A 17,485-nucleotide genomic window follows, 5' to 3' on the forward strand; every position below is an offset into this window, starting at 1 on the left:
CGCTCTCTATTACTATCGCTATTATTTTCCTATACCCTCCCTATAACTCCTCCTACTGCTCCTATAAAACCTCCCTATAACTCCTCTATTGCTCCATATACCCTCCTTTAACTCCTCCTATTGGCTCCATAATCCTCCCTTTAACTCCTCCTATTGCTCCATATAACCCTCCCTATAATTCCTCCTATTGCTCCATATAACCCTCCCTTTAACTCCTCCTATTGCTCCATATAACCCTCCCTATAACTCCTCCTACTACTCCATATACCCCTCCCTATATCTTCTCCTATTGCTCCATATACCCCTCCCTTTAACTCCTCCTATTGCTCCATATAACCCTCCCTATAACTCCTCCTATTGCTCCATATACCCCTCCCTTTAACTCCTCCTATTGCTCCATATAACCCTCCCTTTAACTCCTCCTATTGCTCCATATAACCCTCCCTAAATTCTCCTATTGCTCCATATAACCCTCCCTTTAACTCCTCCTATTGCTCCATATAACCCTCCTATAACTCTCCTACTACTCCATATACCCCCCCTTATCTTCTCCTATTGCTCCATATACCCCTCCCTATAACTCCTCCTATTGCTCTATATACCCTCCCTATAACTCCTCCTATTACTCCATATACCCCTCCCTATAACTCCTCCTATTGCTTCATATAACCCTCCCTTTAACTCCTCCTATTGCTCCATATAACCCTCTCTATTACTATCCTATTATTCCATATACCCCTCCCTATAACTCCTCCTACTGCTCCATATAACCCTCCCTATAACTCCTCCTACTACTCCATATACCCCTCCCTATAACTCCTCCTACTGCTCCATATAACCCTCCCTATAACTCCTCCTATTGCTCCATATATCCCTCCCTATAACTCCTCCTACTACTCCATATACCCCTCCCTATATCTTCTCCTATTGCTCCATATACCCCTCCCTATAACTCCTCCTATTGCTCCATATATCTCTCCCTGTTAAGGTGGCCATAGACTCCAAGATCCGCTCTTTTGGCGACATCGCCAAACGAGCGGATCTTTCCCCGATATGCCACTAAACTGCATGGCTATATCGGGGGTAATTCGAATGTTCGGCCGTATGGCCGAACGATCGAATTACGATGAGCCAAGCGGCTCCGACGGGTCGGTTAAAAATCCAACCTTGCCGATCGATATCGTGGCCAGATATCGATCGGGAAGACCCGTCGAAAGCCCCCATACACGGGCAGATAAGCTGTCAAATTGGTCCAAACGACTGATATCGGCAGCTTTATCTGCCCGTGTATGGCCACCATTACTCCTCGTACTGCTCAATATACCTCTCCCTATAACTCCTCCTATTGCTCCATATACCTCTCCCTATAACTCCTCCTATTGCTCCATATAACCCTCCCTATAACTCCTCCTATTGCTCCATATAACCCTCCCTATAACTCCTCCTACTGTTCCATATATCTCTCCCTGTTACTCCTCCTATTACTCCATATAACCCTCCCTATAACTCTCCTATTGCTCCATATAACCCTCCCTATAACTCCTCCTATTACTCCATATAACCCTCCCTATAACTCCTCCTACTGTTCCATATATCTCTCCCTGCTACTCCTCCTATTACTCCATATAACCCTCCCTATAACTCCTCCTATTGCTCCATATGCCCCTCCCTATAACTCCTTCCATTTCTTTCTATAACTCCTCCTATTTCTCCCTATAACTCCTCCTATTGGTCCATATAACCCTCTTCCTGGCCTGAAGCAGTTGGAAGGCCGTGACCCAAAGCCTTCTGTGTGTAATAACTTTAAAGAAGGTTTCATAAGGATAAAGCTGGTTTGTTTAGAAGAGAAGCTGAATGCAGCAGTGCAGCAAAGTAAAGATGCCACATATAAAATCTTTGAAAGTGTCCTGAGGCAGAAATTGGCGAGTCTATGTTACAAAACACGGAACTGGCAGAACTGGAATTGGAAACGATAGGAAAGCGGCAGCAGTAAAGCATGGAGCTGGCAGTTTGCAAAGTGGAAGGGGTAATGCTGATAATACAACACAAGTCAATCTTGGAAGTGATTAGGGTTGTCACCGGGCCGGTATTTTATTGGTCTGGCCAGTAAAAATGATGGTTGATCCCAATGTTATTAATAGGGAAAAAAGATTTTTTTCCAGAAAAGGTGGCTGCCATTAGAAATCATGGGGCCTGTACAACATTTTCTGGGCCCCCTATAAGTAATAATAATAATAATAAAAAAAAACATTGGAGTGAGGAGGTAACTATTGGGGTTCCTGGTGGCTTGGTGTGCAAGAAAAAAGAACATTGGTGTACATTTTGGGGCAGATTTATCAAGGCTAGAATTTCGAAGTAATGGGAGTTTTTTTGAACTCCCATAACATCGAAATTCGAGTAAAAAAAAGACCAACCGAAATTCATTAAAAAAAAATTTTTTGGTGGGTGAATAGGCTGTATTAGATCGCAGTAAGAACGTATTCGATCGAATTTGATTTGAAGTATTTTAAAAAAATATGTAGATTTAAAACTTCGATTTTCACCACGTCCACCAATTGACTCCAAATAGGTTCTCGGAGGTCCCCCATAGGCTAAAACAGCAATTCAACAGGTTTTAAATGGCAAGTTGAATTTTTTAAAGAGACAGTACATGATACATTTCAATATTCAATTTTTTTCAAATTTAGATTATTCCCTCGTCGAAGTATACAAAAATAGCTTGAAATTCGATTATTATTACTTTGAATCTTCAATTTGACCTTTGATAAATGTGCCCCTTAAAGTTCAGCAAGTGGCCTTCTTCCTCCTCGGCGAGCGGGATTCTTCGTTCTTCTCAGGAGCTGCTTCTTCTGCAGCCCGGCCAGGCTCTCCTTAAAACCAGAAATCCCCCGGGACACCCCTGTGCCCCCTGATAATGGCCATGTACACACTCACAGCAACCCCTCTATACACTCACATGAACTATATATATATATCCCAATATCTGTCTATGCAGCTGCTGCTCTATCATTGGATGACAAAGTCTACTGAAGGCCATGAGACACAACTGTGGGCTACCACTTGCCCTGCATTGCTTTAACTAATGGAAGTTTAGGTTTATCGTTTCCTCTGAAAGCTGTGGGACGTCAGTTATGTGATAAGGCCCTTACTTTATGTTTATAGCGTTGATCCCTTACTGAGAAGAGTTCATCATAAAAGTGGGATCCAAGGGAAGAAGGGAGGGTGTTTAAAGGGGTTCTCTCATGATTTTTATGGTTTACTTTGTATTTCTAATTTATACTGTTTACATTGCAAATAATTCACCCTACCATTCAAAATGTTATTCTTGAATGGAAACGAAGGAAGCACCGAATCCACTATTTTGGATTTGACTGAACCGCCGAATCCTTCGTAAAAAGCTGTGGCTGAATCCAAATCCTAATTGGCATATGCAAATTAAGGGTGGGAAGGAGAAAACATTTTTTACTTCCTTGTTTTGTGACAAAAAGTCATGCGATTTCCCTCCCGCCCCTAATTTGCATATACAAATTAGGATTCCGATTCGGTTCGGCCGTGGAGAAGGATTCGGCCGAATCCTGTTGAAAAAGACCGAATCCCGAACCCAATCCTGGTTTCGGTGCATCCCTAATAGATATGGACTTTTCTTTTAGCTGTAATATGGGTGTGTAGGAGCCATGTCAGTGCTTGTGCCTGGTTCTGAGAAGGAGCCTGTACTTCAGGATGGAACGGCTTTGAGGCAGTTATTGTTTCTCCCCATCTCATTGTACTTCAATACGACCCTGGTCGTTCAATAGCACTGGCTGACTGGGTGCTATTCTCATGTCTACCACTAGGTGGGGGCTAGGGATCATTTCTGATTTCTGGTTTCATTTTCATCTCTACAATGCACAAATCTTCTCCCGCATTCTGAAACCTGGACTCCACTCCGAGGACTTTGTAAGTGAAAAAAGTTCTTTTTTATTTCAACGTTTCGGCTCCATAACTCGGGCCGTCTTCAGGAAGTCTGTTTGCCAGTTTGAGTGCACATGACAGGACTGTATATATATATATATATATTACTGTACAAGCCAATTGAGGCTAATGGTACAAGGGACAGTTTTTCCATAGTGTATTTTATTTGGCAGAGAAATGCCTGAAGAGCAGTATAAGCAGTTTTACTACAATTCAGGACAGTAGCAGCAGTGCTATTAGCCCATGGAGGCACTATCAGTTCAGGCTACTGAATCGTTCAGCAGAGGTGTCAGGGAGCGGCTGTCTGGTTAGCAGCCCATTGTTCTGTTTTTAGGCTGCTGATCGATTGCTGGAGGGGGGTTGATATCACTCCAACTTTATGCACAGCAGTAAAGAGAGACTGTCGTTTATCAGAGCCCATGTCACATGACTGTGGACACCTGGGAAACTGACAATATGTCTAGGCCCATGTCAGATTTCAAAATTAAATATAAAAAAAAATAATTTTGAAAAACAGATTTCAGTGCAGATTTCTGCTGCAGCAGCACTATTAACTGATATGATACTGTCAGAATGGGTGAAGGCTTGTGCTTACGCAGATGATATGACTTTCTCCATTCTGATGCAGACGATTCTGTGTTACAGGAAAAAATAGCTGCTTTTTTTTTCCGATGGTGAATAACGATAAAAGTGTAGGTTGGGGATGAAGGAAAGGCCTTTGTGAAAAAGGAGAGTATTAAGATTCTTGGTATTACCTTTGGTTCTACTCATAATATGACCCAAAAGAACTGGGAGGTGTAGCATACCTCCCAACTGTCCCGGTTTTAGAGGGACAGTCCCTCTTTTGACAGCTTAGCCCGCATTCCCGCGTTTGTACTGGAAAGTCCCATTTTTCTCTGCACTGAACAGCCAGAAAAAGAAACAAAGTTTCTAACTAAATTGGCTTTCAGCCAGTACAGCCACAGCAGCAGAGAAGATACTTTTGTAACAAATAAGCAAATAAGTAATTGTAACAATATAAGATAACAGGTCTCTTGGGAGAAGTGAGACTCACAGCTTAAAGGGCAATTCACCTTCATTAGCAAAACACATAAAAACCACTGAAATGCAGTGGCGGAACTACCGGGGGAGCAGGGGGTGCGAGCGGGCTAGGGCCCCCACCCCCTTAGGGCCCCCCGGCAGCTCACCCGCCACTGTCAAATGCGGCCAAAAGCGTCACGCACCAGGGCCCCCCCCTAGTGACGCTACTGCAGAAATGTGTTCAAACTTTCATAACCTGCCAAATTTTGGAAAGTGAACATGGTAATTAGGGGGTGTGGCCAAAAAAATGGGCATGGTCAACGCCAACTTTTTTTGTCCCTCTTGTTATTTCCAAAATGTTGGGCGGTATGGCGGAGCTAGATATTCGTTCTGATAAAGTGACATCATGGAAGAACAGGAAGTGGTCATAAAGCGAAAAAGATCCAAGTCATTAAGTGTTTCTTGTTCCCTCTGTTCATATTTATCAGCTTTGTGTTTCCTCTGTGTGATACACTGGGAGTCATTTATCAACACTGGGCAAATTTGCCCACGGGCAGTAACCCATGGCAACCAATCAAATTGCTGCATTCATTGTTCTACTTGCAGCTGGCTTTAAAAAGCTATTCAGTGATTGGTTGCTATGGGTAACTGCCCATGGACACATTTGCTCAGTGTTGATAAATGAGCCCCAGTGTTTCCCACAATAACAACTTTGTCCTTTCAGTGTTTGTGGGGTAACCGCCCGTATATGATAAAGAGAAATGGGGTGTCTCTACATAGGGATCTGTCCTGGACTGGTTTTTTTTTATCTTGGTTGGAAATAGAATGAAGAGTCTGGTGGGTAAATAGAAGCAACGTCTCCATATACTGATAAAGTGTCAGATATTGTACCAGGAATTCTTCATTCTGATTGTATAAAACTCTTTATGTAAATATTACACTGCTGAGCTGCTATTAAAGGGGAGGTTTACCTTCAGGTTAACTTTTAGTAGGTTATAGAATGGCCAATTCTAAGCAACTTTTTTATTGGTCTTCATTATTTTTTTTTATAGTTTATGAATTATTTGCCTTCTTCTCCTGACTCTTTCCAGTTTTCAAATGTGGGTCACTGACCCCCTCTAAAAACAAATCCTCTCTAAAGCTACACATTTTATTGATTCTTTTTATTACTCATCTTTCTGTTCCGACCCTCCACTATTAATATTCCATATTCTCATTCAAACCAATGCATGGTTGCTAGGGGGATTTGGACCCTAGCAACCGGATTGCTGATGCTGCATTCAGAAGAGCTTCTGAATAAATAGCTAAATAAGTCAAAAACCACAAATAATAAAAAATGAAAACCAATTAGAAATGGTCTCAGAATATCACCTTCCTCTATGGTACCCAGTGCTATGAGGAATATAAACAGCCCCAAAAAGGATTTAATGTTGTCGACTCAGCCTAACGGCCAGTTGCTCTATGGGGATTCCAAACAGTCCAGAGAACTCAATAAAACTAAACATAAAAACGAATAAACTCTTGTGCTAAATACAATACTTATTTCTTGTCTGTGGAATGAAAGAAACAAGTTGATATTTAATGATTTAAAAGATCTTTGTTTGAAAGAGCCCAATACAGATTTCTGGAAAAATATAGAACCACCTTTTTTGTTTTAAGATTTATTTGATTTCACATTTTGTTGGACTGTTGGTAATTTATTTTTCAAGAATATTTAATAAAAATATTTTCCTCCTTTTATTCCATGTACCCCTCCCTCTAAGTCCTATTGCTCCATATACCCCTCCCTATAACTCCTTCTACTGTTCCATATACCCCTCCCTATAACTCCTTCTACTGTTCCATATAACCCTCCCTATAACTCCTTCTACTGTTCCATATACCCCTCCCTATAACTCCTCCTATTGCTCCATATACCCCTCCCTATAACTCCTCCTATTGCTCCATATAACCCTCCCTATAACTCCTCCTATTGCTCCATATAACCCTCCCTATAACTCCTCCTATTGCTCCATATACCCCTCTCTATAACTCCTCCTATTGCTCCATATACCCCTCCCTATAACTCCTCCTATTGCTCCATATACCCCTCCCTATAACTCCTTCTACTGTTCCATATAACCCTCCCTATAACTCCTCCTATTACTCCATATAACCCTCCCTATAACTCCTCCTATTGCTCCATATAACCCTCCCTATAACTCCTCCTACTGCTCCATATACCCCTCCCTATAACTCCTCCTGCTGTTCCATATATCCCTCCCTAGAGCTCCTCCTACTGTTCCATATAACCCTCACTATAACTCCTCCTTCTGTTCCATATAACCTGCCCTATAACTCCTCCTATTGCTCCATAGACCCCTCCCTATAGCTCCTCCTACTGTTCCATATAACCCTCCCTATAGCTCCCCCTACTGTTCCATGTACCCCTCCCTATAGCTCCTCCTACTGCTCCATATAACCCTCCCTATAACTCCCCCTACTGTTCCATATACCCCTCCCTATAGCTCCTCATGCTGTTCCATATACCCCTCCCTATAACTCCTCCTACTGTTCCATATACCCCTCCATATAACTCCTCCTATTGCCCCATATACCCCTCGCTATAACTCCTCCTACTGTTCCATATACCCCTCCCTATAACTCCTCCTACTGTTCCATATAACCCCTCCCTATAACTCCTCCTATTACTCCATATACCCCTTCCTATAGCTCCTCCTACTGCTCCATATAACCCTCCCTATAGCTCCTCCTACTGTTCCATATACCCCTCCCTATAGCTCCTCCTGCTGTTCCATATACCCCTCCCTATAACTCCTCCTACTGTTCCATATACCCCTCCATATAACTCCTCCTATTGCCCCATATACCCCTCCCTATAACTCCTCCTACTGTTCCATATAACCCTCCCTATAACTCCTCCTATTACTCCATATACCCCTCCCTAGAGCTCCTCCTACTGTTCCTTATAACCTTGTGTATAACTCCGCCTATGGGTTTCCCCTCCTCCAGTAAGATTCCTTTCCCCAGGTTGAAGTCCTTTTATTGAATAATCACATAAAATAACCCTTTAGTCCCCAGAATAGCTGCTTTACATGCCCAATACTCTCTGCGTGGGCTTGTGTTTTCCGTTGATTTTAAGACAAACTTGACTTGTTGTAGAATTTATCACTATAGGTGTCACTTCTCCCAGACAGACCCCCCCTCGTCACATGTAACTAAAATAAACTTCTTTATGTGGAGACCTGAAATGTTCTCTCACTGCTCCTATTGGCCTGGAAGTCATTAATACACTCAGCCCTGGAACTCTCATAGTTATTTACTGCAGCCCCTCTGTACTCATTTCCCAGCAGCCCCTACTGAGCATGCTCCCTGACTGTTACTAACGTCTGTCCCATAGCAACCGTTACATACGGTACATGAGTCGCTCCATTTCCCAGCAGCCCCTACTGAGCATGTTCCCTGACTGTTACTAACGTCTGTCCCATAGCAACTGTTGGTATATGAGTCGCTCCATTTTCCTTCATTCCTGTGCAGCACTTCTATGGACCATAGTAATAAATAAATCCCCCTCCCTTTATGGATAGGCTCATGCTGTATGTCCCTGTCTGACAGCAGAATCTAATGGTTGTACCAGGACATTATTGCACATCCTTCATTTCATGTTTATTATGGGGGAGGATAATGTGTATATTCTGTATAATTATTCTGTATAATATGTGCCTGAAGGGCCAATCAGAGCATCAGCCATTTATGTTCCACGAGACGAGACGATTGGATAATGATAGAATGTTGGTTAATTACCAGTTATCGATTGCCTGATGTTGCCTAATTAATGAATGTGCAATAATCATCAGCTATTGGTACTAAATGACTAGTCATTGATTGCCCGGCATCAATTCAATTCAGAATAATTAAAGGGTAAGTAAATTAACAGTGTTTAATAATGTAAAAAATTGTTATTCTACTTGACTTTATTACAAACTATAGATTATATGTGATAACTTTATGTATTCATTTTCATAATATTAACTATTTTACACTGTTATCAATAACAGGAATATTTACGGGCAGTTGTGATGCGGGGGGCTGACCCATAGGACCCCCTGGTTGACGCTCAGTTGAAAAATGGGCTACTACTTTGGGTACTGATTGCCATTACCTGTCATTGGATCTGCAATATTTGATACCACTTTGCTGGTGGGATGATGTTCACAGAACCACTCCCTCTCTGACATCATATGGAACGTCAGCTGTGGGGGCAGGGCAGGCGTCAAGTCACTTCCAAGCCTCATGTTAGGTTGAGCCTGGTTTGAGAGGGGTCTGATCTGGGTGGGGGGCATTTTGTAAAATTCGCATTCACACATCAAAACTGGACAGACAGACTGGAAGCTTAAGTAACTAAGGTAGGAGGCATCTGCTGCTGCTTATCTGCTCAGTTCTATTGCCCCAGTTTCATTGAGCAGAGATGCATTAGGCCAGTGCTGTCCAACTTCTGTAGTACCGAGGGCCACAATTTTACTGGCCTATGTGGAGGAGGGCCGATAATAGAAGTCTGTGTTGGCCACTCCCCCTTTTAAACCACTCCCACTGTAAACCACACCCATGTTACCACAAGAACTTTTAAGATCATATCCACATTAACGATGGTAACACACCAAAAAACCAAATGGTTGGTGTTCACTGCAGGGAAATCCCTCATCTCTCATATGTGAGACATTGAAGTCATGTTAAAAACATCCCCTTAAATCCATATGCCTCATCCTCCCCTGTGGATAATACAACAACCCCCCAACACATGATTAAACACCTTAGGGACCCTTAACTACAATTTCCAAATCCTAAAAAACCCCAAGAACAAACCCCTAACAGACTTACATCCCACAGGTAGCGTAGGGCAAGCAGAGAATGGCACACACAAGCAGCACTGGGCAAGCAGAGAATGGCACACACAGGGAGGGAAGAGAGAAGAGAGCAGGAGACAGGGAAAGCTCTCAGTCTAATATGTACTACATACAGTGACACAGTGCTGGGGCCCCATTAGTATTTTGTATAAAGTGTGAACAGGAGAACAATGTGGCAGTTTCAGTCTGGGGCTCAGGTAGAACAGTACAGGGGCTTTAGGATATAAACAATAGAGGGGTCTCAGGTAGAACAGTACAGGGGCTTTAGGATAGAAACAATAGAGGGGTCTCGGGTAGAACAGTACAGGGGCTTTAGGATAGAAACAATAGAGGGGTCTCAGGTAGAACAGTACAGGGGCTTTAGGGTATAAACAATAGAGGGGTCTCAGGTAGAACAGTACAGGGGCTTTAGGATATAAACAATAGAGGGGTCTCAGGTATAACAGTACAGGGGCTTTAGGGTATAAACAATAGAGGGTCTCAGTAGAAACAGTACAGGGGCTTTAGGATATAAACAATAGAGGGGTCTCAGGTAGAACAGTACAGGGGCTTTAGGATATAAACAATAGAGGGGTCTCAGGGTAGAACAGTACAGGGGGCTTTAGGATAGAAACAATAGAGGGGGTCTCAGGTTAGAACAGTACAGGGGCTTTAGGATATAAACAATAGAGCGGCGGTCCTCAGGTAGAACAGATACAAGGGGCTTAGAGTAGAAACAATAGAGGGCGTCTCAGGTAGAACAGTACAGGGGCTTTAGGATATAAACAATAGAGGGGTCTCAGGTAGAACAGTACAGGGGCTTTAGGATATAAACAATAGAGGGGTCTCAGGTAGAACAGTACAGGGGCTTTAGGATAGAAACAATAGAGGGGTCTCAGGTAGAACAGTACAGGGGCTTTAGGATAGAAACAATAGAGGGGTCTCAAGGTAGAACAGTAACAGGGCTTTCGGCATAGAAACAATAGAGGGTCTCAGGTAGAACAGTACAGGGGCTTTAGGATATAACAATAGAGGTGTCTCAGGTAGAACAGTACAGGGGCTTTAGGATAGAAACAATAGAGGGGTCTCGGGTAGAACAGTACAGGGGCTTTAGGATAGAAAACAATAGAGGGGTCTCAGGTAGAACAGTACAGGGGCTTTAGGTATAAACAATAGAGGGGTCTCAGGGTAGAAACAGTACAGGGGCTTTAGGATATAACAATAGAGGGGTCTCAGGTAAACAGTAACAGGGGCTTTAGGGTATAAACAATAGAGGGGTCTCAGGTAGAACAGTACAGGGGCTTTAGGATATAAACAATAGAGGGGTCTCAGGTAGAACAGTACAGGGGCTTTAGGATAGAAACAATAGAGGGGTCTCAGGTAGAACAGTACAGGGGCTTTAGGATATAAACAATAGAGGGGTCTCAGGTAGAACAGTACAGGGGCTTTAGGATAGAACAATAGAGGGGGTCTCAGGTAGAACAGTACAGGGGCTTTAGGGTATAAACAATAGAGGGGTCTCAGGTAGAACAGTACAGGGGCTTTAGGATATAAACAATAGAGGGGTCTCAGGTAGAACAGTACAGGGGCTTTAGGATAGAACAATAGAGGGGTCTCAGGTAGAAACAGTACAGGGGCTTTAGGATATAAACAATAGAGGGGTCTCAGGATAGAACAGTACAGGGGCTTACGGATAGAAACAATAAAGGGGGGTCCCCCCTCAGGTAGAACAGTACAGGGGCTTTAGGGTATAAACAATAGAGGGGTCTCAGGTAGAACAGTACAGGGGCTTTAGGATAGAAACAATAGAGGGGTCTCAGGTAGAACTGTACAAGGGCTTTAGGATAGAAACAATAGAGGGGTCTCAGGTAGAACAGTACAGGGGCTTTAGGATACAAACAGTAACGCCATGATTTGCCCATTAATTATCTGACTCCATTGTCTGGGAAACCTAATTCTAAGTTATTGGTTGGAACATTAAATGAACGGACAAGCAGACGATTATCATATAATAAACATATAATACAACATCTCCAATTGGTTCAATTAATTCCGCTGTATAATATGTTTAATCGGCTGTGATGTCACAGGGATGATGTTGTTAAGAGCTGTGACATCACTCTACAAGATTATTCATTAGCTAGAAGGTGATTCTATTGATTCAGACAATGATGATTGTTTTTTGAGTGATTTCACTGTGAGCAACAAACATCTGATATTGATCATTTGTCAGAGAATGAAGATAAGATATTGATTGATTGGACAGCAACTGATATCTAGTCTGGACACAAGGTCTGCTTAGCGATAAAGAGAATTTCTATTAATCAATATCATTTTCCATTGTTTTCTTTCAGAAATATCGTTACCAGGATGATGACTCTCCGCCCCTAGAGCACAGTCCCTCCCACTTGGCCAATCCCATGAAAGCTCCGGAGCTTGTTCATGTGTCCGAAAAAAACCTTTCCCAGATCGAGAATGTGCACGGATACGTGTCCCACTCACATATCTCCCCAATGAAGGTAAGTGCCCCTCTAGGGCTGTCTCTGCAGTTGTACAACTATAGCCCAGACTGTATTACAATCTGTGACATGTTATAGTCTCCCCATATATCCCATTTATACTATAGGACAGTTATAGTGTGTGTGTCAGTGGTAATAGGGACAACAGTCACACAGTCTCCCCATTATATCCATTTATACTATAGGACAGTTATAGTGTTGTGTGTGTCAGTGTATAGGATCACAGTCTCCCATATATACCATTTATACTATAGGAACAGTTATAGTGTGGTGTGTGTGTCAGTGTATAGGACACAGTCTCCCCATATATCCCATTTATACTATAGGACAGTTATAGTGGTGTGTGTGTCAGTGTATAGGATCACAGTCCTCCCCATATATCCCATTTATACTATAGGACAGTTATAGTGTGTGTGTGTCAGTGTATAGGTACAGTCTCCCCATATATCCCATTTATACTATAGGACAGTTATAGTGTGTTGTGTCAGTGTATAGGATACATCCTCCCATATATCCCATTTATACTATAGGACAGTTATAGTGGTGTGTGTCAGTGTATAGGACACAATCTCCCCATATATCCATTTATACTATAGGACAGTTATAGTGTGTGTGTGTCAGTGTATAGATACAGTCCTCCCCATATATCCCCATTTATACTATAGGACAGTTATAGTGTGTGTGTGTGTCAGTGTATAGGATACAGTCTCCCCATATATCCCATTTATACTATAGGACAGTTATAGTGTGTGTGTGTGTCAGTGTAATAGGATACAGTCTCCCCATATATCCCATTTATACTATAGGACAGTTTATAGTGTGTGTTGTGTGTGTCAGTGTTATAGGACACAGTCTCCCCATATAATCCCATTTTACTAATACGGACAGTTTATAGTGTGTGTGTGTGGTCAGTGTATAGGTCCCACAGTCTCCCCATATATCCCATTTATACTATATGGACAGTTATAGTGTGTGTGTGTCAGTGTATAGGAACACAGTCTCCCCATATATCCCATTTATACTATAGGACCAGTTTATAGTGTGTGTGGTGTGTCAGTGGTAAGGATCACAGTCCTCCCATATATCCCATTTATACTATAAGGACAGTTATAGTGTGTGTGTGTCAGTGTAAATTAGACACAGTCTCCCCATATATCCCATTTATACTATAGGACAGTTATAGTGTGTGTGTGGTCAGTGTATAGGAACAGTCTCCCATATTCCCATTTATACTATAAGGAAAGTTTAGTGTGTGTGTGTGTCAGTGTTAAGGATACAGTCTCCCCATATATCCCATTTATACTATAGGACAGTTATAGTGTGTGTGTCAGTGTAATAGGACACAGTCTCCCATATATCCCATTTATACTATAGAAAGTTATAGTGTGTGTGGTCAGTGTATAGGACACAGTCTCCCCATCCATTTATCTATGGACAGTTATAGTGGTTGTGTGTGTAGTGTAACAGTCTCCCCATATATCCCATTTATACTATATGACAGTTATAGTGTGTGTGTGTGTCAGTGTATAGGACACAGTCTCCCCATATATCCCATTTATACTATAGGACAGTTTAGTGTGTGTGTCAGTGGTATAGAACAGTTCCCATATATCCATTTATACTATAGGAAGTTAGTGTGTGTGTGTGTGTCAGTGTATGGACACAATCTCCATATATCATTTTACTATAGGAAGTTATAGTGTGTGTGTTGTCAGTGTATAGGTTACAGTCTCCCCATATATCCATTTATACTATAGACAGTTATAGTGTGTGTGTGTCAGTGTATAGGACACAGTCTCCCATATATCCCATTTATACTATAGGACAGTTATAGTGTGTGTGGTGTCAGTGTATAGAAGGAAACAGTCTCCCCATATATCCCATTTATACTATAGGAACAGTTATAAGTGTGTGTGTGTGTAGTGTATAGAGCACAGTCTCCCATATATCCCATTTATACTATAGAAGTTATAGTGTGTGTCGTGTCAGTGTATGGACACAGTCTCCCCATATATCCATTTATATATGACAGTTATAGTGGTGTTGTGGTGTCAGTGTATAGGAACACAGTCTCCCATATATCCCATTTTATACTATAGGACAGTTATAGTGTGTGTGTGTCAGTGTATATTGACAGTTCTACCATGATCATCCCATTTTACTATAGGAAGTTATAGTGTGTGTGTGTGCAGTGTTAGGATACAGTCTCCATATATCCCATTATACTATAGGACAGTTATAGTGGTTGGATGTGTAGTCAGTGTATAGGACACAGTCTCCCCATATATCCATTTATAATATAGGACAGGTTATAGTTGTGTCTGTGTGTGTGTCAGTGGTATAGTGATACAGTCTCCCCATATATCATTTATTACTATAGGACAGTTATAGTGTGGTGGTGTCAGTGTATAGACAAGTCTCCCCATATATCCCATTTATACTATAGGAAAGTTATAGTGGTGTGTGTCAGTGTATAGATAAGCTCCCATATATCCTTATACTATAGACAGTTATGTGTGTTGTGGTGTGTCAGTGTATAGGTACAGTCTCCCCATATTCCATTTATACTATAGGACAGTTATAGTGTGTGGTGTGTGTCAGTGTTAGGATACAGTCTCCTTATTCCATTTATACTATAGGACAGTTATAGTGTGTGTGTGTTCAGATGTATAGGTACAGTCCCAATTATTCCATTTATTACTATAGGACATTATATGTGTGTGTGTGTGTCGTGTATAGGGATACAGTCTCCCCATCAATTCCATTATACTATGGAGTATAGTCGTCGTGTGTCAGGGTATAGAACAATCTCCTCCTATATATCATTTTATACTATGATGAAGGCAGTTATAGTGTGTGTGTGTGTCGTGGTATAGGAACAGTCCTCCCATATATCCCATTTTACTTAAGGCGGGAAGATGATTTACGATTGATGGGGGAATGAAGGAGATGGAAGAGTGGATAGGGAAGTGGGGACTAAAAAAAAAAGAAGGAGGGGCCGGCACCGTGGGTGCAAAAAAGGGTGCGGGAGTTATAGTGTGGTGTGTGTAGTGTATAGGATAAGTCCATATATTCCCTTTTACTATAGACAGTTTAGATGGTGTTGTGTGTATAAGGGAATAAAGGTCCCTATCCATTTTCATTTAATATATAGGTTATAGTGTGTGTGTGTCGTGTATAGGACACAGTCTCCCCATATATCCCATTTATACTATAGGACAGTTATAGTGTGTGTTGTGTCAGTTGTATAGGTACAGTTCCCCTATTATACCATTTATACTATGAGTTATAGTGTGTGTGTGGTCAGTGTATAGGCAAGTCTCCATATATCATTTTAATACTTAGGACAGTTATAAGTGTGTGTTGTGTCAGTGTATAGGGACTCGTCCCCACGCCCATTTTTTTTTTCAATAACTTTTTATTGGACAGTTACTAGGTGTGTGTGCAGTGTATAGGAACAGTCTCCCATATATCCCAATTTATACTATAGGACAGTTATATGTGTGTGTGGTGTCAGTGTATAGGAACAGTCTCATATATCCCATTATATACTATAGGGACAGTTATAGTGGTGTGGTGTTGTGGTCAGTGTATAGGATACAGTCTCCCCATATATGCCATTTATACTATAAGGACAGGTTATAGTGTGTGTGTGTGTGTCAGTGTATAGGACACCGCAGTTCCATATATCCCATTTATACTATAGGACAGTTATAGTGGGTGTGTGTCAGTGTATAGGAACAGTCTCCCATATATCCATTTAATACTTCGGAAGTATGTGGTGTGTGTGTAGTGTATAGGTATCATCTCGCCCATATATCCATTTAATACTATAGGGACCGTTTTAGTGTGTGTGTGTGTAGTGTATAGGATACAGTCTCTCATATAATATTTATCTATTAGGACAGTTATAGTGTGTGTGTCAGTGTATAGGATACAGTCTCCCCATATTCCCATTTATATATAGGAAGTTATAGGTGTGTGTGGTGACAGTGTAAGGATACAGTTCCCCATAAGATATCCATTTATACTATAGGACAGTTAAGTGTGTGTTTGTGTCAGTGTATAGGGTAAGTCTCCCCATAATCATTTATATATACAGGACAGGTTATAGTGTGTGTGTGTGTATGGTATAGGATAGACAGTCTCCCATATTCATTTATACTATAAGGACAGTTATAAGTGTTGTGTGTGTGTCAGTGTTAGGATCACAGTCCCCAATATATCGAATTTAATACTATAGGACAGTTTATATGTGTGTGTGATGTGTCAGTGTATAGGAATACAGTTCTATATCATTTTCTAAATAGGGAAGTTATTGGTTGTGTGTGTGTCAGTGTATGGTCAAGTCTCCCTATATTCCATTTATACTATAGGAAAAGTTATAGTGTGTGTGTGTGTCAGTGTATGGTCAAGTCCCTCGTATTTATACTATAGGAAAGTTATAGTGTGTGTGTGTCAGTGTATAGGACACAATCTCCCATATATCCATTTATACTATACATGACAGTTAAAGTGTGTGTGTCAGTGTATAGGGATATCAGTTACATATTCCATTTATAACTATAGGACAGTTTAAGTGTGTGTTGTGTCAGTGGTATAGGAATTCAGTCTCCCCATTATCATTTATACTATAGGCAGTTATAGTGTGTGTGTCAGTTGTGGATAGTCTCCATATAATCTTTATCTATAGAGTTATAGGTGTGTGTGTGTCAGTGTATAAGTGCAAGTCTCCCATATATCCCATTTATACTATAGGACAGTTATAGTGTGTGTGTGTGTGTCAGTGTATAGGATACAATCTCCCATATACCATTTTAATACTATAGGAGTTATAGTGTGTTGTGTGTGTCAGTGTATAGGGTCAGTCTCCCCCATGCATTTATACTTATAGGACAGTTATAGGTGTGATGTGCTGTGTCAGTGTATAGGTCACAGTCCGGATATCCCTTTATACTATAGGAAGTTATAGTATTGGGGTTGTGTGTGGCGTTTAAAGTATGATTATAAGCCAGTTCATATTCCCATTTATACTATAGGACAGTTTTTATAGTGTGTGTGTGTGTCGAGGTATAGGATACAGTCTCCCCATATATCCCATTTATACTATAG

The 17,485-nt window shown here is 41.4% G+C and overlaps 1 protein-coding gene across 1 annotated transcript in view; it reads left to right on the forward strand.

Moving 5' to 3' along the window:
• The window catches only part of LOC108711809 (disks large homolog 4-like), an 80,797-nt gene that overhangs the window by 27,413 nt on the left and 35,899 nt on the right, over positions 1 to 17,485 (forward strand). Inside the window, exon 2 of the mRNA XM_041587404.1 lies at positions 12,209 to 12,373. Coding sequence (XP_041443338.1) covers positions 12,209 to 12,373 — 165 coding nt within the window. The remainder of the gene's footprint in view (positions 1 to 12,208; positions 12,374 to 17,485) is intronic.

The sequence above is a fragment of the Xenopus laevis genome, chromosome 3L (assembly GCF_017654675.1).
Source record: "Xenopus laevis strain J_2021 chromosome 3L, Xenopus_laevis_v10.1, whole genome shotgun sequence".
In the NCBI taxonomy this organism is placed as follows: domain Eukaryota; kingdom Metazoa; phylum Chordata; class Amphibia; order Anura; family Pipidae; genus Xenopus; species Xenopus laevis.